The sequence below is a fragment of the Lotus japonicus genome, chromosome 5 (assembly GCF_012489685.1).
Source record: "Lotus japonicus ecotype B-129 chromosome 5, LjGifu_v1.2".
In the NCBI taxonomy this organism is placed as follows: Eukaryota; Viridiplantae; Streptophyta; class Magnoliopsida; order Fabales; family Fabaceae; genus Lotus; species Lotus japonicus.
The window spans coordinates 62702083-62725598 of NC_080045.1; the positions used below are offsets into that span (position 1 = coordinate 62702083).

General features: G+C 35.2%; 2 protein-coding genes and 1 pseudogene across 2 annotated transcripts; 1 reads left to right on the forward strand and 2 right to left on the reverse strand.

The window, feature by feature from the left end:
* The first annotated feature begins 595 nt into the window (after window positions 1–595).
* On the forward strand, window positions 596–1243 carry LOC130719961 (F-box protein CPR1-like). The gene has a single exon (XM_057570551.1). It carries the CDS (start codon window positions 596–598, stop codon window positions 1241–1243), a length of 648 nt encoding a protein of 215 aa, XP_057426534.1.
* Window positions 1244–6682: 5439 nt separating this feature from the next.
* Window positions 6683–10514, reverse strand: LOC130719962 (valine--tRNA ligase, mitochondrial 1-like; annotated as a pseudogene).
* A 2819-nt stretch (window positions 10515–13333) lies between these two features.
* LOC130719963 (protein CHROMATIN REMODELING 35-like) lies at window positions 13334–20183 on the reverse strand. The gene is made up of 6 exons (XM_057570552.1): window positions 20135–20183; window positions 17559–18058; window positions 16112–16306; window positions 15842–15994; window positions 13667–15396; window positions 13334–13578 (listed from the first exon to the last, which is right to left on the reverse strand). Exons 1-6 carry the CDS (start codon window positions 20181–20183, stop codon window positions 13575–13577), a joined length of 2631 nt encoding a protein of 876 aa, XP_057426535.1. The 3' UTR covers window positions 13334–13574.
* Window positions 20184–23516: the final 3333 nt, after the last annotated feature.

The following is a 23516-nucleotide window of genomic DNA, read 5'->3' on the forward strand; positions in this document are numbered from 1 at the left end:
TTATACTTTTTATTTTATTTATAAATCCAAATCTTCATTGATTGGACTAATTAAGATTTTTTACATTTCAACAAGACAATATCAATAAAGGGAAGACACAAACAGGTTCATGCGAGCAAAGGAAACCATGATGAAGAGGAGGCAGAGGCAACCATCTTCGCGACGATGTTTGCCGGTTTTACCGGAGGAGATGATTTCCGAGGTCCTTTCTAGGGTTCCGGTGAGGCCCCTTCTGCGATTCAGGTGCGTCTGCAAATCATGGAAAACCCTAATTTCCAGTCCCCAATTCGTCAAGAACTACTCTCGCATCTCATGCTCCGACCAACGATTGGCCTGTATGACTCACACTGATTGGAGAGAAATAACAACATGTTCTTTGCAGTCACTGTGCGAAAGCCAAAACGACCTAATAGCCCCTTCGGAAACCTCTAGCTTCAGGGTGGAACGCAGGTATAATCTTATTTTAGGGTCATGCAATGGGTTGCTGTGTTTATGTGATGATTTAGGTTTTTTCAAATTGAGGAACCCTTTTACCAAATTGGCATCCAAAAGATCGCCACTTCTTGGTCTCATGAATCAGCGGATCCCAATGACAATGGCAATGTATGGTTTCGGTTATGATCAAGTTAACAACAAGTACAAAGTGCTAATTACTTATGATTTTATCACCAAACTCCATACCTTTGGTACTAAATCTTGGACAACAATTCAGACTTTCCCGCCTTGTGAACCACCGCTGCATTGGTGGGATAGAGTAGGAAAATTTGTGAGTAGTGGTAGTGGTACTCTTAATTGGTTGGTTGGAGAAAGAGATCGTATTATTTCCTTTGATCTGGAGAAGGAGACTTATGGTGAAGTATTGCTACCTCTTGCTCACCATGTGGATCGTGACCTCCCCAACAATATTGAAGTCTTGAACAATTGTCTTTGTTTGTGTTACTTAAATGATATGCATTGTGTTCTGTGGTTGATGAATATGTATGGCATTCAAGAGTCTTGGACTAAATTGATTTTGATCCCTCGTTGCAAGATTCCAGGGCCCATTGGTGTTTTTCTTCACATTCGCCCCTTGTGCATTTCAGAAAATGGCTTAGTTTTGATGGAGGTGGATTATGATCGTCTCTACTTACAATTAGTCACGTATAACGCATTGAATGGCAAGTTGGATTATCCTAAGATCATGAGGCCGGGTAGTTGGCATTATATGCATATTTACCATGAGAGTTCAGTTTCACCATTGTAGAGTCTTTCTATTTTTTATTTATTGTAAGAGTCTTTGTATTCTTACTTTTACTATTTATTATGGTTTTTTAACGACTTTTGATCTCATTTCTCGAATATTATAAAATGAGGCTTGATTTATTTGGGGAACCTCACTCTTCCTCTCTTAGTTATATGTATTACTGGTTGTTGGTTCTATTCACCTTGTGTAGTTCTCTTCTTTCTATCATATTTAGATTTCATATTTATGTGATGTCTGAGTACACATGATTAATTTGGTTGGCTAGAAGAAGAGACTGATGCATCCTCTCTAGTGGAGTGATTAATAATTGTGTGTGTATATTTATCTGCATTTAAGAGTTTTTAGGATTTTCGGTTTCTTCTCTTTGAATATGATATTCCTCTGATTGGTAAGAACTTTGGAGATTGTTGTTTTATGTAACTGTTGAGGAATTCTGGTGTTGTTTATAGGAGCATGACTGAAGTAGCTCCTCTGATTTTATTTTTGGCCCACTGTCCAACAATTGTTTTGTAATTTCATTGATAGTTTTCTAAGATACTATGATTTGATGTTTTTAACATTCAGTTGAATTGACTTGTTTCATGGTTAGAGTTCGGAATCTTCAAATTGATAGAATTTTGAAGTGATTGCAATTATGGAGAAAATCTAAAGAAGATGAAATTCCCATATAGATCGGCGGAAACTATGTCGATCAATTTCTTATATCTTGTGGGCTTAAATCGTTTTTACAGTATGTATTATGCAATGCACTATATGGTTGTGAGGAACATAAATGCATAAGTCATTGTGTTCTTCCTTCGGCTCTTAATACCATTCCCATGTTTTATGCTTCACGATGAGGGAAACAGAACCCTATAACTTTATCCTTTCGTGGTCTGAGCTTGTCACAACACTAACCCTTGCCTCACCCTTGTTCGTGTTCTTTCTAACGCATCTCTCTGTATCAAGGTTTTTCTTTTTCTTAGATTTTGAATCTCTAATTCCAATGTGTATGGCTGAGCTATGGATTAGTCTTTCCCCACTCCTTGGGACTTTGATTTTGTTCCTCGCACATTTTAGTTTTTGCAGTTGATGGTGCATGCCTTTAAACGCTGTGTGTCTTCAGTTTGTTTACCAATTTTAGCTCTACTTGCATATTTTATGTTGGAGTGATTATTTCTTTTCTATCACAATCATATCTCCCATTTATCCATTCTGAGCTGTTGGATGAAATCATGTTTTGAATTTCGATTCAGAGAATTAATTTGACACTTCTTATCTTTAGCCAACAGCTGGAAGTGACTAATTGCAGTGCCCAACTGTTAAAAGTCCAGATCGGTATTTTATCTCTATTTAAGTATTTATCCTGATTGCTAAAATTTATCTAACCTCAGTCATAGAGGTTTATTTAGCCTTATCCAGCCATTTCTTTTGGTCGGTTAAAAGACTTCATTGTATAATTCATTTCCACTAATCAGAGAGGTTCCTTATCACGACATTAGTAAATTTGCACAGATTCTAGGCAGCTCCTTCAAGATAAGTTATATGTGCAGAATGGAATTTTCAGCTCGTGCCAATCCCATGTTAGATGTGTTCAATATGTGTTGATAAGCCACCTCAAAAACTGATTAGCCAGCTGCAAATCAGAACAATCACTAGCATGATAAGGGGTTATCTTGACCCTTTATGATTCCCTTTTATCCTCTAGAAGCACCCAAATAGGGTCTGATCTTTCACAACCTTTGTTTGCAAGATAGTGTCTGCTACTATGCTACCTTCTCTGTAAGCGTGCCTTATTTCCATGCAATTGATCTCTTTCATTAGCAGATCAATTTGGTTCAATTCATTTATCAACTTCCCCGGCCTTTTGTCTCTAGAGTTACCCACTCGATTGTTGTTGTAGATTTGCTTTCCATGATTACATTCTTAAAGAGAAATTGTTGGCAGAATTGTAATCCATATAGAATTGCTTTAACCTCAGCTTCGTAAGCCCATCCGAAGCCAATTCCCAGGGCAAAGTGCCCCAGAAATGGAAAGACATAAATTGCATTGCAATATCTATTTTATTTAGTTTTTTTTTGTCAAAATGATGTCTAATGGGATGACGTAGCTTGTAAAGTTCAAATCGTGAACTTGGAAAGTGATTGGCTAAGGTAGGGGAAGATGTTAGGCGTAATAGAAGAGTGGGAAAAAAGTCTAGACCTTGCTTGTTTGGTTATGGGTAAAGTAAGTTATTAACACCATTTATTGAGAAATTAATAGTGGTGATTGTAATTATATACTTACGCGTATGTTTCGATCTTTATGAACTTGGAGGGTTCTAGAATGTGGGTATGAGACATTCCCTTTTGTCGTCAGTCGGCATCGTCGGAATAGGAGCAATTTGATGAGATGATGAATGCTATTAATGTTGCGATTTCAGGCATCGACAAGAAAGATAAATTTGATGGGCGTTGGAGAGCAGCGAAACGTTTTATGTAAATTTCTTTGTGCAATTATTGAGTTAAGAATCTTTGGGCCGATTGATTTGAACATATCAAAATGTGTAGTGAAATTTGTTCGCTCCAATATCTGTGTGTGTGTGTGGATGGTCAGGCGAAATCAAGTGGTAGCAAAATTGAACTTACTATATAGGGCGTGGAACTTAAGGAAGCTAGGTTTTGCAGTCTTTAAGGATTTGATATTGAACCTATGGAGCATGTATTCCCTTCATTACTATGAGACGTGGGCAATTTGGGGTGAAGTTTTTAGTCTTGCCAAGATGTTGTGGGTATGCCCAAAGTCACCTATTTTCAAATTATGAATTCTTGAGATCTGAAATCATGAATTGTCATTGTATTGAAAATAGATGTTTGGTTAAAGTTTCCCTTTATCATACAATGAAACTCGAAAAAATTAATTTTTTTTAATTTCGTTACTCATTCCATGAGCTACCTTTAAAAGTCAAGAATTTCGCCTAAAAATTTAAAATTTACACCAATACTCAAAAAAATTCAAAATATTTATCCTTAGAATGTTTAGTTAAAGTCTCTCATCATCATACCATGAAACTCAAAAATTTAATTTATTTTTTGGATTTCACAACTTAATCCATGGACTAAACCTTTAAAACTCACGAATTTGGACCAAAAATTGAAAATTTTCACCAACACTCCAAAATTTGCACAAATTTTAGCCTGAAAAAGTTTGGTTAAGCCCCCTTTATCATTCGATGAAACTCGAAAAATTTAATTTTTTGGATTTCGCCACTCATTCCAAGAGATTATTATACCTTTAAAACTCAAGAATTTCAACCAAAATTTGAAAATTTCCACCAACACTCTAAAATTTACACAATTTTTTTGCCAGAGAAAGTTTAGTTGAAGTTCCCCTTAATCATACGATGAAACTCAAAAAATTTATTTTTTTTGGATTTCGTCACTCATTCCATTGGCTAACACCTTTAAAACTTGAGAATTACGTCTAAAAAATTAAAAACCTACACCAATACTAAAAAAAAATCATAACGTTTAAATCCTGAGTAAAATTTAGTTAAAGCCTCCCTTCATCATACCATGAAACTCAAAATTTTCAATTTTTAAGGATTTCACAACTCAATCTATGGGCTAACACCTTTAAAACTCACGAATTTTGACAAAAAATTGAAAATTTCCACTAACACTGCAAAATTTGCACAAATTTTAACCTAAGAAAGTTTGGTTAAAGCTACCCTTCATCATACGATAAAACTCGGAAAAATTAATTTTTTTGGATTTCGTCACTCATTCCATGGGCAATACCTTTAAAACTCAAGAATTTTGACTAAAAATAAAAAAAATTCACCAACACTCCAAAATTTGCACAAATTTTGGCCTGAGAAAGTTTGATTAAAGCTCTCTTTCACCATACCATGAAACTAAAAAAATAAATTAGATTTCATGACTCATTCCATAAGATAACACCTTAAAAACTCAAGAATTTTGAAAAAAAATTGAAAATTGTCTACTTTATACTTTTTTTGGAGATAACAAAAGGTTTGTAGGTTGTGATGGGACCAATGAACTGTTGAGAATTCAAGTGCAGAGTTGGAGTCCCAAATTTTGAATATGGTTCATTGCACAGTACACTAATTCAACTAACATCCATGTCTGAGACTGAATTTCATTAGTCTTGAAACTTTTAAGTTCATAATGAGTACAACCAGAAAATATGTATTGGTATATAAGATTTCTTCTAAGAAGTATTGTTGATGAAAGATTCTTAGATGAAATTATTTTAGTGTATGATCATATTCTTATTTGTTATGTTGAACTGCTAATTGGCAAAATCTATAGCACTATGTAGTTGTCCTGGAGACAAATGGATAGACTGATAGAGTGGTTCCACGCATCCGGAACATCTTTTATTCCCTTTTCAGATGGAGCATGTAAACATCAGATATACAGCACGTGAGTAGGTCAAATGTTTAAATTCAACAGCAACAAAAACTCTCATAGTGACTAGTGAGACTACTACTTACAAATATTAAAAAGTAAAAAAAATTATTATATAAACCCATTTAAATAATAACAATGGGGATTTAACCTAGTAATAAATGGTGAATTAACCGAGTAATAACTTAATGAGACACATAGATACCATATCAAATTTCCTTTTCTTAGACTAGAATATAAAACAAATCTTTATTTTCCTCATAAGAGTTGAACCAGGGAAGAATTCAACCACAAAATTACTAGAAGTAATATTTAATACGGAAAATTGACTCTATTTTAAAAAGAACTATACAACACAATTCCAAATGAACAACCACTAATTAAAACAATATTCCATTACCTACATTAAAACAAATGTCATCTCAGCTCCAACTTTCAATTTATTTTATCATAATTGATTTTGCAAATCAAAAACTTCTTTAAAATTAATTTTCATTTCAAAATCAATGGCTACAAAAAAAATTACATGGAAAGAAAGCAAGCAAATAAAAATATTAAAATAAAGCACAATCAAATAAGCCTCAGAAATTACTTCAAAAACAAATTCGAATCCACCAATTTATAATTTAATTATAAAAAACCCAACTTATAATTTAATTAACTAATGAATTTTATGATTGTCAATTTCACACTCACTACCAAAGGCAACCGTCATTAGAGTGTTAATTTACTTGAAATACCTACGAGACGTTTTACAGTCCAATTTATCACGGATGGATTGTAATACTCGTAATTTGTTAAATTAAAAATTGCATATAATATAAATATCCAATATTTTAAATTTTAAGAAAATAGTAATACTACTACAAATTTAAAAAATAATCCTTTCGATGTAAAAAAAAAAACTAACAAACTTGTTTAATGTACAGACTCTAAATAAAGAAAAAACATACAAGAAATTCCTAAAAAGATAATTGAGAATGGCTGGGAACGACGTGTCGTTTAACTAGGAAACGGTACCGACATGGTGTCACGCCTTAATATTTCTCTATCTTTCTATTTGCCTGTATAATATAAACACCAATCTTTAAGCAATTCAAATTGAGTAAAAGGTTATATGCTAAAAAAAGGTCATTGCAACTTTATCATTCAAATTTAGTCTTTACTACTAGCACATCTATCCTAATGAAAATGTACTCTAATGAACAGGATGAGATAAACATACTTGTTCAGCTCATCTATCCTCTTCTTCTTTGCTTCCTGCAGAACTAGTTCCTTGAAGCTCTACATAAAAAGAAAGGCTTTCATTTACAACAGCATCATCATATCCAGATGGAACAGCTTCATTTTCAATGATCTGCAAATCATAACATCATTACAAATTTACAATCAAGTGAAGTGAACATGAGATGCATAATTCATGACAAAATCGAGAAAACAAACTACATAAATGCATTATAAGAGAACACAAACAGCAACTTCTCCAACTTACAGTCAATGAGGATAGATTAGCTAGTGTTACAATCTCCAGTTGATGGCTATTCATAATCTCTGCAACCACCGGAGTTCGACAGAGAACAAAAGCCGCCCGCCTAGAAAGTGTCAATTGTGGAATCAGTAAAACATATTAGACTATACAGAGGTCACAGCTTCCCAAATGTTCGATGTTCTATTTCCTTGGTCTTGTTGTTTGGGTATCATAGAACATTCTTATCCTCATTCAAGCAAATCTCTCTTTTTAACTAGTAGAGTTCCTCATCCCCTTCTCCCCCAAACCCTAAAATAAAAACAAAACAGAGAAGAAACCTGAGAGTAGTGGGACAGCAAATGTTGCTTACCTGTCACGTCTTTCTTTTGCCAGTGACCTGAGAGACTTAACAGTAGACTCAACCAGGTCCATCTCATTCTCCACCTGTTCATTGTTCCAACTCTGAGATAAATAAAATAAGTTAATTAAAAAAACAAACCAAAAAAAAAAGTAATACTCATGATAGTCAAAGTATGTTTAACATAACAAACCATTTGGATTAGCTCCTTTAAAGTGAATTTATGAGTAAGTGAGAAGGTAAGGCTGTTTCCACCACTGAATTTTTTTAAGTAGTCAGAAGTCCAAGGGTAGATACAACCTTACTTTAGCACTTCACAAAAGTTTAGATGAGCTGTGTTGGGGAGGATAAACAGAAATACTTTTTATTCCTGAAAATCGTAAACCAACCTCTACAGTTGACGGATAGTCACATATCATGATAGATTCTGCTCTCTTACATTCATTGTACGAAGGAAGGCGCTGCCACAATTCTTACGTGACAAAAGGGATGAAGCGACCTCAGCCCATTGTCCAGACAAAACCACAAAGTATCTTGTGCAAAGCGTCTTTCAGAAGCATACTTGAGACCATTACCACCAGTAAAGTAAGGCTTGATGGCTTCAATAAATACATCACACAATTGATACAGCCACCATGAATATACAGCAGTGGCAGCTTGTGAGAACTCAGATGATTCTAGAGAATTCACTGTTTTGGATATGGTTTTATTCAACAGAGAGTATCCACTGGCAGCAGAATGGGAGAATATCTGGATTCAAAATTGCAGGAGGAACATAAACATCTCCGAGCTTGCTCATAGCAAAATCGAACAGCATTCCACAGTTTATTACACCACTGGCGATACCAAACCACCCTTTGAATATCTAGGTTAATTTTGTCGGACTGAAATGAATTAAAACATCAGAAAAGTTACCTAAATTGGTGAGAGTTAAAGAAAGTCAGATAAACATTGGTATGAGATTGACACCTGAGCTGTATATGAGACTAGTGCAAAACGGAGAGCATCAGCACCACATTCCTCAGTACCAGTGGGAAAGTCCTTCTTCTGACTCTCTATGGCAATAGCTAGTTCTCTGGGGTCTAGATTACCATCTTCTAACCTTTTGTGCACAATAACATTCCCCAAAAACTTGGACATCTTGCGCCCATGTGCAGCGCGAATCATTGGGTGCAAATAAATCTGCATAAGATTGTAAATACACCGTGAGAAGCCCATTGATCAAAATGTCTTAAGCATGCATGACGGAATGATCAGAGAATATTTCATTGATGTTTTCTTTGATATCCCTGTGAAGTTCAATAGAGGATCTTTAATCCTCATCTCTTCATATGTTATACTAAAGAAAACAAAAAATCTAACGCACGCATGAGGATAACTCAGTTCATATTTACTATATGAGAAGTTGAGAACAACTCTAAATATCACAAGAGAAATCATTATGCATGTGCCAGTATAAAGCTCTACCCAAATGATCAGCACAATATAGTAATCTCACCTTTCTAAAAGGAAAGTCACCACCCAACTTCATTCCTAACATCACCATCCGAGCAACCCAGAAAAATAGGATATCATGGCCAGTTTCCAAAACAGATGTTGGATAGAATGCCTTCAGGTCTTCGGTGTCATCAGACCATCCCAGCACAGTTAACGGAAAAAACCAGAAGAAAACAATGGATCGAGAACATCCCTCCTCTTGGTTTCTTGCCACTACCCAATGATCATTGTAAGCGCCAAATTCTTGCAGTACGTCACCCTCTAAAGTGACATACCATGCAGATGCAGGTATTTGGTGACCCCACCATAGCTGACGTGAAATGCACCAATCACGTATATTTTCTAGCCATCTGCAAAACGTTGCCCCGAATTAAGACATGTTAATTTTGTAAAATAATAAAAGCAAGAAGGCACATGAGAAGAATTTTTTATTTGGTACATCGGAAAAACTAACGCGCTAACAAAGAGTGTCTAAGGACAAGAGTTTCCACCTCCCATGGTGGCTCTTCCAGAACACAAACCTCCGGGCTAGAGCCAATTTTCCAACCACAACTTGGTGTTTAATTTAACATCAAATTAATCCCATTCTGAATCCTTTAAACTAACAGCATCCTTCAACAATTTTCCCAATACTCAGTTGAGTGTAAATGTTGAAACTACGAGATTTAAGTCAAGAAGAAAAGAGAAAGCAAACTTTGACTAATAAAATGTAATATTAATGTTACAAAAAAAACAATACGCAAGCCCTTATTTCTACTAATAATAGACTCCAAAGACTAACGAAATAAGGAAGCAAATATGAAATATAATTAAACAGGGAAATCTCTCATCAAATATCTTTTTGGACATCTGGACTGATTTTTTACGCACCGAAAATCAGCAAGGCAATGTTCATTTTTGGACAGCAGTGGGTGGCCCAGCATCGATCTAAAATAAGCACTAGTACCAACTAGTGAGTATATTCGAGGAATACAATATTGATCTACTGACTGAATTGGAAACTGAGATAATTAATATATTATATGTCCAACAACAGATTCCACACAGATGCATCCGTACTTTCCAAACAAAGTTGTCACCTAACAATAACATTTGTTGCCTACGCACCAAAGATTTCATAACATAGAATTCTACAACAATACCTTCTTTTCAAAGGCTTCTTTTACGACTTCTCGAACTTTAAAACGTGGCATGCCCAAAAATTCAGAGCCTCCATTAGAATTTATCTTGCCATCATCAGTGAAAACATTAATGAATTCAAGGTTGTGACGTTTTCCCACCTCAAAATCATTTGCATCATGGGCGGGTGTAATCTGCAAGGAATAAAAAAGTAACATAACATGTACAATATCACTTGAAAATAATTTCAACGGAACTTTCAGCCATAAATATAGACAATACCTTAACAGCACCCGTCCCAAATTCTTGATCAACAAGAACAACATCACAAATTAAAGGAAGTTTTCTGCCGTTAAATGGATGAACAGCAATCTTCCCATGAAATTGCTTGTATCTTCCATCTTCAGGATGTACAGCAATTGCAGTGTCACCAAGCATCCTATATTGCTTTAAATAGCACCATAACTAAAAATTTCCCTAATCTAATCAAGGACATCTATCAATTCGTATTTGAGTACAAATTTCAAAAACGGAATCAGCTTCATTGCATCAATGAAGAACATATAATTCAGAAATTATGAGTAAAAGCATTACATTAAAGCAATACATATAAAAATAAATCAGGAGTAACACCTTCAATAGTTTGAAAACTCAACAGCAAAATATACTCGTATGGTATATGGTATATGGTAATAGGTGTCAAATTTTCTGAAACTGTTGTATATGGTATATGCTCCTCCACAAAGGAGTTTATATTCATATGGTTTAAAATCCTTTGACTAAATAAATATTGCCCATTTGATAAGTTTAATTGTGTGTTTACTCTCAATTTCATATCATAATCTTTCTTGATAAATGGCCAGATAAGATGTTTTAAAAGTTGAATTATAAATCTTCAAAATGGTAGATACCTATAAAATGATGATCTTTTGCCATGATGGATATGAACTTTTATCCATGAGAATATGCTTAAGTTTAAACTTAAGTGAATTTTCTTCTTTACAAGAAAATGTTCATTGACTTGAAAAGTGGGAGCTATAATATGCTTTATACATTTTACTCATAATAGGTTGTACATGCATATGTTTGAAGTTTGTAGAGAATATAATTGTGCCTAATCAAGTATTGTTAGATCATATTCTTGTGTTTTATTTTATTTTATTTTATTTATGTCATGCAAGAAATTTGACAACATGAATACAAAGAGAAGCCATTTGTTTTGGTTCCGGAGTGAGAGATGTGCAAGAAACTAACGCGCTAACAAAGAGTGCCTAAGGACAAGAGTTTCCACCTCCCATGGTGGCTCTTCCAGAACACAAACCTCCGGGCTAGAGCCAATTTTCCAACCACAACTTGGTGTTTAATTTAACATCAAATTAATCCCATTCTGAATCCTTTAAACTAACAGCATCCTTCAACAATTTCCCCAATACTCAGTTGAGTGTAAATGTTGAAACTACGAGATTTAAGTCAAGAAGAAAAGAGAAAGCAAACTTTGACTAATAAAATGTGGGGCTTTTGTTTGCCTCAAGGGTTTTTACATCATGTTTAATGCTGATTGTTTCAGCTGAGTAGGCATGCTTGCTCTTTATTTTCTTATGATTGTGTGCATTGTGGTAGCTCTCAGAGATTTATTCTCGCATGTTGTAAGTGTCGTTTGACAACCTTTTGAGTTTTATTCCATACACTTTTGTCCAAAAAAAAAAAAAAGTTGTGCATTTATCTGGCTGAAAGAAGTCAAGTACTATACGAACCATAAATGAAACTATTGGATAACAAACTAAAGGGGAAATATGCAACCCACAAAAGGGTCCATGACTCTACTGTTGAAACTTGAAAGGGAATAATGCTAAAATTTATATTTCCATTTCGGTCCTTGTAAAGTTTATTATAACATCAACTTCGTCCTCGGAAGATTATTACATCAAATTTATTTTCAAATGATAGGTTTTTAACATGTAAATCGGCCATATACTGTTAACAACTTTCAAAAGCAAATTTACATGCGTTTATTTAACAACAACCCAATTAGTCTAAACTAGTTAACAGCTTTAGAGGCCAATATCAACAAAAAAAATTTCATAGGGATAAAAAATACAACTACTAGAAGCAAGCAAGAAACTTGACTGTTCTTAAAATAAAGAAATCACGAGTTCACCTTTGTGCCATCAGAATCATTCAACACGTAGGTAAATCTCTTCTCCTTACGAGGGCGAGTTGAATTGCAAAATCTATTACAGCGCACATAAATAAATAGCATTCCCAAGAGTAAAAATTAAATAAAACAATTCCAAATTTCCAATTAAGGAAACCTACTTAGAAACATTTTGAACAAGGTTGAAAAAAATTCAGCATTTATTTTTAAGGAAAGTTCACATGACAGCTCTCTCAGCCAGGGATGCAATAAAGACAAATCCAAACACCTCAACAGAAGCCAAGCCATATACAAACATGCATTAGCCATTAGGAAAACCCGCCAAACCCGAAGCTCTTAGATTAAATAAACTACCAGTCTACCACTGATAAATTTTTGTAACAGTAGCTAAGTACTAAGTAGTATCATTTATTTTCTACTACCACAGGAGATTGACCATGGTCTTCTCAATATCCCAACTAATGTCACCAAAATCTACACTTCCAATCCCTTCATCAACTAGTTCATCTCTTGCAACCATACATTAGTAACCTCAGAATCCAGGTGAAATTCAAAACCATTTTTTCCAAACTATCTGAGATTCTGAACAACCAGTCAAAGCACAATTGCATATCAAAACCACCACAACCCAGTTTGAATTAAACCAAAAAGCTAAATTTTTCTAATGAATCACCAAACATAAACCTATAAGAAATAACAGATTGAACCCATTGAAGCAACCCAATACCCCAAATCATACTGATAAATAAGTAGAAGGGGAAAAATGTCAGAAAAACAAAAAAGCACAAACTTTCACACAGATTAACCACCTCGATCACAAGTTTAAACGCTGTGAGCTCCAGGACTTTTGGGCTGCTGTGGGACCCAAATAAGACACCTAAAAGACTTAACACATTGTATCCAGCAAGCAAATGCATCCTGCTAGCAAGTTTTATTTTTTTCATTCAGCCAACGAGCTGAAATCACATATTGTATGAGCATCAACACAGTACAGTAATCTCAATTTAAACTGAGTTAATTATTTTGACTACTTATATCTGCTGAAGGAAAGCAATATTAGTATTAGCATCTCAACCAGATAACCTGATGCAACAGAAATAAAAGACTACAAGTATTGCTGCAATTATAACAAGTCAAGAAAGTTTAATACTCTGTACATCTCTCCACTCACACGAGTGAGGAAGATGGATCACATGTGTACAAAGAGCAAAGACAACTAAGTCAATTAGGCTACTCTCTACAGACTACATTGTTTACTATCAACAAATACAGTGGTAAAAATGTGTACCATAAATGCAGTCAACATTTGCTATCCAAGTCCACTGAATCTGAATGCCAACAGTTTACCTGACATACAAATAAAACCAGTATTAGTGAAGAAGAACAGCATGATTGTTATAAGATGTGCAAAAAGGAACGAAGAGTGGTCTCAAACCTTTTATACAAAGCTTTTACATCTTCTCCTAACATTGGAGTCTCAAGGAACTCATCACCACATTCATTGACACTAACGGTCTCAACTTGGAAGGCTCTATCACCACAGTACTCATTCCACTCAAACCACATCTTTGAAATCAATTCCTTCTTGAAACAAGTAATGTGATCGTCCTCTTCCGGAGAATCAGCAGCTATCAATCGATACACAAAGACCTTCTTTGTCTGTCCTGGTCGGAATGCACGACCAATAGCTTGACGAGTAACTGATGGGTTCAGATGAACATCCAAAATGAGTACTCGGGATGCCCCAACCAATGATATGCCCTCTCCACAAGCCTTGATTGAGCCAAAGAAGATTTTAGCATCAGGCGAATTGTTGAATTTGTTCATGGACCACTCCCTTTGCTCAGAGCTAGATTCCCCTGAGATTCCGAAGATTTCTTTCCCAAAACTCCAACCTTTCCATTTCATAACTAACCTCTCTAAATATTTCAAAGGTAAGAGATATTGGCTGAACACTAGAAGCTTCTCGTTGGATGATTCACACAAGTTTAGAATGTTCATAAAGAATTTCGACTTCACTCCATCTTTCACATCCAACTTCTCTATTAAATCATCCACCATTTGGTCAGATACAGAGTTTTCACCACATTTATCCGCAACAGGTATCAATCTAGGGTGAAGATACAGCGCACTGCCCATAGAAGATACCTTGAACTTTCTAGATATATTCTTTAATTTCCCAGTTTCATGCTTCTGTCTTGGGGTCAGCTTAAGCAACACAGTAAAATCAACCAGACCAGGAAGCTCATCAAGAAAATCTCCTTTGTAATAGTGAAGTACCTTACTCGTCATCTCACGCAAATCTTGAATAACAGCTATTTTCCTTTTGAAATCTGGGTCCTTCTGCAAAGTGTCCTCCACCAAATCATAGAAAGATTTCTTGCCCGATATATGTACTCTACTGTGAATGCGCTTGACAATAGGCCTAGATGTTTCCATCCTAAGAAACTTTGGCCGAACCAGATTCAAAATATTAAATACCTCCTTCACATGGTTTTGATACAAGGTACCTGACAGTACAACTTTTCTAGGTGTTTTTACCTTTGCAAGGGATTGCACCATATCGGTATTCTCATTCCGCGGATTATGTCCTTCATCTAAAATGAGAATTGAAGGTACCTTAAGCAATATATCTTGGCAAGATATTGATATGCTGTTAGTACTATTATCACAGACAATTGAAGAGAACTGCTTGTAGCCCAAGAAAAGGATGCTCTTGCATTCCACCCATTGTTTCAAAACTTCCAACTGCTGTGATCTACTGTCTGCCTTCACAGTGTAAAAATCGTAAAGTGGTATGTCCTCCACTTGCCATGTCTGAAACTCCTTTTTCCAAGTAGATAGTATTCCCTTGGGAAGCACCACCAGAGGTCTAGCATTTGGGTACTTTCCTAGAAAACTCTGCATGAAACTGATTATCATGAATGTCTTCCCAGATCCTGGAGCATGGGCCAAGATGCAGCCCCCAGGATTGTCACCTACGAGGTTTCTGACGAGAAAATTGAACCCTTCAATTTGATGAGACTTCATTTGCTTCATATGCCTAGGATGTGCTGAAATTTCAGTAAACATGATGTCATCTTCGGCAATATTAACTCCATATACATCAACTTTTGCTTTGGCATTCCATGAATCAGCCATGTAAGTTCTTGTGCTCCTTTTAACCTTCAATAAGAAAATAAGAATAAAAAATCATTTTTGATCACTCGCTGTCCCCAGCTATAAGACATCTCATGTTTTAGTCCAGAACATACAGAATTATGAACTAGGCAATTTTTTACAAAGAAATTGAGCCCAAATAATAAAAATGTCCTGCCTGCTATTATATTATTATGGTTTAGTAAAGAAGTTCTTGAGTGCTTTATGAAGTTGAATCAAACAAATCACCTATTTTCCCACAAAAGAGGTAGAGGAAACCATAAACTATCAGAAGAGTTTTCGGAACACATTTCTAACTGTTTTAATTTAAGCATTGTTATGTCCTGAGTCAAACATTCAATCTACAAATCTAATTTCAAGCCGCATACTTAAAAAACTCAATTTCACACTAACTATTTTATGACCAAGATTTATAACATAAAAATCATTAACATTGAGACAAGAGTCTAACCTTGTACTGGAACTCAAATATGGTTTCAATTCCTCGGTCAATGACACCACAAACACGACAAACATAACCAAGATCATCTTTTAAAACAAAAGAATGATCACAGTCGTCTTCTTTTTCAACTTCTTCCTCAGGTGGAGGATTCACAGAAGCATCCTAGTACAAGTACCAATGAAATGACATGAAAGAAGGAACCGATGAGTAGAAGATATAGCGAATTGACAAAGAAAGCTATTCTTACTGAAATGTGAAAACAAGTTAAAGTAAACATACCTTCGAACATTCTACGGCCATTGACATTTCCCTCCAAATATCATCAAGTCCATCATCTTCAGTATCAACCTCATCTTCCTCCTGTACACCAACATAAACACCTTTATCTCTCTGAGTCTTATCTTTAGCAGCTCGAGTTGGCTCAAATTTGAGATCTTCACTTTCTCCATGGTAAGCAATGGGAGCACGATACCCCTATAAAGAATTGTTGCACAGCGAATAATTAAGCATGTCAGTGAACCAACTTGCATTAAAAAATGAAAAGGAAACATGAAAGACGTAGCAGCATCTTCTCATGAAATATAGCAACAAATTTCAGTCCAAATATACAGAATGTTGCAAAGGAATCTACCAAAACACACATCTGATAATCTATATGAAGAATATTGACAGATTATGCTCTGACAAAGAAATTGAAAACTCCATATAAACTAATACATTAATACCCACTATTCATGTTTCAACATTAAGGGTGTGCATATTACGAGTAAAGAATTAAAAAGGAAGACAGAAATAGCAAACCATTTAGAAAAACATAAATCCAAATATGTCCATGATTTTTATTTTTTGTATCATCATTTTCATGACTACCAAACTTATCACCAAAGGTACAGGAAACTTTATATAGTATAGAAACATTTAAGTTTACCAAGACAACCAACAATTACAAAATTGGGACACTTGAGGCAAAATGTCAGACTTCGGTGAAACTTATAAAGATCTAACATAGAATTACGCCATGGCACTAGAAATTAAGCACTTATTTTTAAGAGAACTATGCAGTGTTGAGATAGCAAGGAATTTAGAATGCTTCAAAATTTCACTTGACTCTTCAACACAGTAATTTTTTCTAATGCTGCATTTCAATCATATGAGCCTTTTACACAAAGAAGAAACTTTAATGTGGTTAAATAAAATCAGATAACTTTCAGAATTCTGTAGAATGGTGATCAGATCTCTGTATTTATTACAAATATTGGGTAAAGAGCTTAAAACATGTACATGGTTCAGTGGAGAAACCTTCTGCAACAGCTAAAAGCAACATTTAGGCCCTGCAATAATACCTCTATTTTTACAGAATAAAGCCAAAGATGTATGTTGGTAAGTTATATATAATGGCACACATAATAATTCAAAGAGTTAAAACGGATAGAATGAGTCATATATGGACGATGGATATATAAATTACATAATTAACCCTAAAAAGCCAGAAGATTATGCTTTATACTTATGAAAATAAAAGGGCAATATATTTTTAAAATAACAATTAAGGGACAAATAATAAATCAAGAAAGAGCCAATGATATATTTATAATCTTCTGCCACATGTGTTAAAATGAAATACTAAAGTTCCTACAAATCATCCTAGGAGAAAACATGCCACTAATCCAAATAAAAGCTCACAGAGCTCGCATATTTCAAGAATCACAAAACCAGAAGAACTTACCATCATCCTCAATGCAGGAGATTGGAGTGAGTTCGGAAACATAACTTCATTAAATGGAAGAGAAGAATTTTTGTCCCTATCATCTTCCTCATCCGAATCAATAATCACAACAGCCTGTGCTGAAGAAGCATCCTTTTTAGTGCGCTCCTCTTCCAAATCTATTACTTTATCATGTGACATGATGGTGCCTTTTTTATTTTCCAACTTATTACTTTCTTCATCGTGGTTCACAACCACTTTTAATGATTGAGTAACAAGTTTAGGAAACTTTGCAAAGAAAGGGCCCAGTACTTGCATTTTTCGGGTTATAAGGGCCTCTATGTCCTTTGTGACACTTCCAAATTTTCCAATTTCTAAACGATTTAAAAAATCAGAGATCGCAAATGGATTGCTGAAGTCTTCAACATTTGCAGGTGCCTCTGGTACAGATTTATCATGTGCTGAGTATGGCAGACTATCACTAGATAGTTTCAGTCTTTTATGTCCCTGGGGAGAAATTCCTGGTTTCAGAAAATGAAGTTTGTCAACATCTATATGATACTAACATCCATAAATGTATTTTTTTGCTGCAAATAAACTGAAAATTAAACAATTTGAAAGACATGAATAAATAGAAAAATTTATTAATTGGAGAGATGACAGAAACTATATTCAGCAACTACAGATATCCCTTGCAAGCATTATATACTGAATATTAAGCAATTCCATAATCCATATAACCACCTAAATGCATGCATCCTGAGGAAACGAAATACAAGTAGACCAGCAAAAGCAAATATTCTTAAGACTTGTACAATTCAGCTAGACTTAAATGTGATCCTACATAGACTAATGCAGTTTCAACTTCATTCAGCAGCTCACCAAACAAAATAAACTTATTAAAAATAAAATGTTCGGATTCACCATTCAATTCAGCACCTAACACATCATTCCATAACATTTGATTCTCAAACCCTACCCCTCTAATTCAAACACTCTAAGGGCATTACTCCGAGTATGATCACTTCTAAGCCCTCCCCCACCCCCAATTCCACTCTGATACTCATCTAAATCAGATTGTCTCTGCAGGCACCCCACCACCACCCCAATCAGTAAATAACCAAACCATGGCTAGAGCAGTACCGGTCGGCAATCTCATTCCACCCTTCAAGCACACTCAGTAACAAAAAAAGGCTGCAACTTGCAAACAAATTACAGATACAAATGCCACAAAATTACATTATATCATCAAAGCATTGTTTGATCAGAAAACAGAATTGAACAAGTCAAAAGGACACAACTTTAACATGCACAACAAAAATTCAGGGCTTAATTGCACTTTTGCTCCCTGATCTTTCACCTTTGTGCGATTTACCTCCCTCATCTTTAAAATGAGCGAATTTCCTCTCTCTTCTATTAATATGTGCGATTTAGGCCCTTCCGTTAGTTAGCCGTCCAATTACTAACGGCGGTTACTATTTTCACCCTCCCTTTTACTAACCACACCCCCATATCAGAAATAAAAATAAAAAAAAATAATAAAATGGAGGTAAATCGCACAGAGGTGAAAGATCAGGGGGCAAAAGTGCAATTAAGCCAAAAAATAAAAAAATAAAAGAAATAAATTAAATACAATTAATAGAAAATAAAAAAAAACTAAAAAAATATTTTTATAAAAATCAAAGAAAAAATAGTAAAATAAATGAAATAAGTTAAATACAAATAATAGAAAATGAAAAAACATTTTTATAAAATCAAAAAAAAAACTGAAAAAAATATTTTTATAAAAATCAAAGAAAAAAATGTTTTTATAAAATCAAAGAAAATAAAATATTTTTTTAGTTGAAGATAGAAATTTAAAAATAAAATAAAAGAATAATTATTTTTAATTTAGTGTAGGTGGTGCAAATAGAAACAAATTCTTCTTTTATTTTATTTTTAAATTTCTATCTTCAATTAAAAAAAATATGTTATTTTCTTTGATTTTATAAAAACATTTTTTTCTTTGATTTTTATAAAAAAAAATTCAGTTTTTTCTTTGATTTTATAAAAATATTTTTTCATTTTCTATTAATTGTATTTAACTTATTTCATTTATTTTATTATTTTTTCTTTGATTTTTATAAAAATATTTTTTCAGTTTTTTTTAATTTATAATTTTTTTTATTTTCTATTAATTTTATTTAATTTATTTCGTTTATTTTTTATTTTTTTATTTTTATTTATGATAAGGGGGTGTGGTTAGTAAAAGGGGGGGTGAAAATAGCAACCACCGTTAGCAATTGGACGGCTAACTAACGGAAGGGCCTAAATCACACATATTAATAGAAGAGGGAGGGAATTCGCTCATTTTAAAGATGAGGGAGGTAAATCGCACAAAGATGAAAGATCAGGGAGCAAAAGTGCAATTAAGCCAAAATTAAGAGAAAACAATTGACTAGAGAGCAAGGAAAGGAAAATGCAGCTGAAAAAAAAACACACAATACAGTGGCATAGAGTGGCATGTAACTGGTCATCAGCATTAAGGAAAATAATTAACCAAAAATTGAACAAAAAATGAAAAAGATAAAAACTTTGGAGAAGGGAATGAAGAATACCACTTGGGGCGGGGCGTTTAGGTGGTAACACATCAATTGCTGCCTCCATTGATGATGACTATGCGAAAACTGGAAAAAAAAAAGCGAAGAAAAAATTAAACGGATTTGTTGTTGAAATTGAGATGTGTTCCGGTATGGAATCGCAGACTAAGGCTAACCAATATCGAGAGCAAGCGAGAGTAAACAAAGTGAGTAAAATGCGTGAAATGATAGGATCCCCACCGCTTGGGCGGTCCTTTTTTATTTATAGCTTGGGTTTTGGCCCGGCTGGACCATGGGTTGCCCGGCCCATTTGTTACACGATAATGATAAGCCCAAAGTAAAGTGATTCGGTCCGCCCATATCAGTCCACAGGCCCACAAGACACTGATGTTTTAGAACTAAAACGAAAGTGTCTTATTGAGGCCCACAACTTCTGGTACGCCCGTGTACAATGTGAACCAATTTATGGGCACGCAGGCTTCAATGAAATAAGGCTAACAACAAAGTAAAAATTTACTAGGCTAATCATTATAAAATAATTCTTTCTACGTGACACGTGATGTCTAAATGACGCTTTGCCTATCACCTCAATCACTGTGCACCAAATCAATCCCCTTCCGGATTTTTGTACCTGTTGTAATCATCACAAATATTCCACAGATATCTTGAAACTTGTAATGCATAAGGCCTACCTAAGCTATGCTACTCACATTAATTAAGATATGCATTTAAAACCCACTCATAGAGTAACTCTTCTCTGAAAAGACTCGACTTCCTCGAAACGACGCATTCACCTATTAACTGACGTCACTCTTCATTCAATCGCTACCTTTCTGCCAAACGTCGTCTCTTTATGGCGCGCTGATTCACCGCCTTGATGAATTTGAATGTGTGGCTTGAATGAACGCGTGGATTCACGCAAACCACGCGTTTGCTCATCATTTACCTTAAGTGCCTTTAACCACACCTTTCTAACTCATCTCTTCATCTTCCACCGTTTCTCTATATATAGCAATCATTTTTTACCTCAAACTACTTCACTCTTCTCTTTCAAAAATTTTACTAAAATCGTGTACTCGTAAAGTTTCCTGCATTTACTTGCAAGTGTTCTCCAACATTGCCAGAACTCCCCCAAATTAGCCAAGTTCATCAGATCCTTTTCCTGGTAAGCACTCCTCACTCAACCTGCTTGTGCAATTTTTTCGTCTTTCTACACTAAACCCTTCATGTAAAATCTTTCCCTCTTCAGCTTCTTGTTTTACCCAAATCATTCTTGAAAACTACTCTCCTTCACAACTATAACTCAAATTGTACCCCGCTACATGTCATAACCCCTGAATCCTTTACAATTTCAGGAATTCTTTTCAAAATGGATGCAAAACGCACCCGTAAAGTCTCTAAAGCTTCTAAAACTTCTACTCTTGCAGTTGATATGTGGGTTACTAGCAAAGTCAAAACTAGGTTTACTAAATTCTGCAATGTTAAAACTGTAATGGATTTAATCACTGAAAATACCTTTCGTTCTGACGGCCAAGATGTGTACCTTGACATAGTTCCCTGCTCGCCTACTGAACCTTGTTGCTTTGGGGCTCCTGACCCTAACGGAAAAAACCACACCTACTTCTTTGAAAACATTTTCTCTGACCTAAAGTATAAACTCCCCCTCTCAGATTTTACCTGCACCGTTTTGACTTTACTAAATGTTGCTCCGACACAACTTCACTGTAATAGTTGGGCATACCTCAGGGCGTTTGAACTTTTGTGTCAACTGTTAGGTATTGAACCCACGAGCAATAGATTTTTCTACTTTTTTGAAACCAGTAGTAGAAGCATTAAAGGTGAATATCTTTCCTTAGCCGCCGCCAGAGGAAAAGGTCTATTTACCTTGTTTAGAAGCCATTACAAACAATTCAAAGGGAAATTTTTTAGGCTAAACGAATCTGAAAAATGCAAAGACGTCTTTTACTTCAATGACGGAAGCCCAAAGTTCCCCTTCTACTGGACCGCTCGTTATGAAGCTATCATCAAACTTCCTGATGATTCCCTTACCCCTGAAGAAATGGTAGATTGCACCTTTCTATCTAGCATTGATTTGAACCTCACTGAATTTCTAAATGCCCATTATGAAAACAAATTGGGTGAATATGTGGGTAAGACTCTTGAATTTCAGTATCTTTGTATTTCAAGTGTTGGCTGTATCTAACTTTTCTTTTCTGTTTCAGCGAAAATGACTCGCCTTTCTGATGATGATATCCTACGCTTCCGTCGTGAACAACAAGCTGCAAGAGAAAAAAGAAACCCGGCGAAGACTTTGATTGATGCCGATGCTAGTCATTCAGGCACTGAATCTAATCGCCCTCAAAAGAAAAAGAAAAGGAATGAAACTCCGGAACCAACCAAAGGAAAGGACGCATCTCAACCTTCAATGGAGAAATTTATGATGAAGAATAACCCTCAACATTTGGCGCATCAAAGTGGGTCTTCAAGCGCTCCGCCCCCGACATGGAAAAGCGTGCTGAAGGAATTCGAAGAACTTACTTCTGAAGAGGTAACTTCACTATGGGATTCAAAGATTGACTTCAACGCATTGGTGGAAACCAATTTGGTGTTCAAGGCGGATCAGGAAAAGATCAAAAGGATTGGGCTAAAGGAAGCTTGTCAAGCCATCATGACAAAAGGACTGGAAATTGCGGCTATTTCAAAAATGGTCGACCTGGAGACCGCTGGTTTTGACGGGATTAATTCCGCCAAACAACTTGAAGAAAAAGAAAGAGAGATCCTAAAGATGAAGGCTACGATGAAATTATTGGATTCCTCCAATAAAGTAAGTGAGAAGAAGGCCGCAGATTTGGCCCTGGAAAATGAGCGCTTGAAGAAACATGCTGAAGCTTTGAGCGCCACCCAGAAAGTTAAGGAAGAAGAACTTGTGAAATCCCAAGCAGAAATCACTGAACTCAATTCTGCCAACTCTGAATTGAAGAATGAAAACTCTAAGTTACATTCTGAAATTTCTGAACTAAAAAACTCCATCCTTGATCAGTTGGAAGCTGGATTTTCAAAAGCCAAAGAGCAAATTCTTTTCTTAAATCCTCAAGTTTCTATCAACCTTGCCGGTTCCAATCCTTATGCCAGGATTGTCGATGGCAAGTTGATCAACCCTGACACTGGCGATGAGGAAGAAGAAGAAGAATATGAAGGAGATAAAAATGAAGAAGATGGGAACGCCAACAACAAAGAAGGCGAAGGAGAAAATCATTAGTTCCACCCCTGTTCAAGCATATGTACTACATGAATTATCCTTTAGTCTTCTTTTTTTTATTTTCTAAGTTAGTTAAATCTGCTATGTTTTATCTTTATCTCTGTAAGTGTTGAGCAATTAGCTCCACGGTTTATCCTAAGA

Excerpts from the sequence above, each read along its gene's own strand:
- LOC130719961 (XM_057570551.1), top strand. The coding sequence starts at position 596 with ATGGCAATGTATGGTTTCGGTTATGATCAAGTTAACAACAAGTACAAA.
- LOC130719963 (XM_057570552.1), bottom strand. The coding sequence starts at position 20,183 with ATGGAGGCAGCAATTGATGTGTTACCACCTAAACGCCCCGCCCCAAGT. Across the intron at positions 15,995-16,111 it reads TGGCCGTAGAATGTTCGAAG|GATGCTTCTGTGAATCCTCC; the intron begins GTATGTTTACTT and ends TACTTGTACTAG. Across the intron at positions 15,397-15,841 it reads TATTTGAGTTCCAGTACAAG|GTTAAAAGGAGCACAAGAAC; the intron begins GTTAGACTCTTG and ends TTCTTATTGAAG.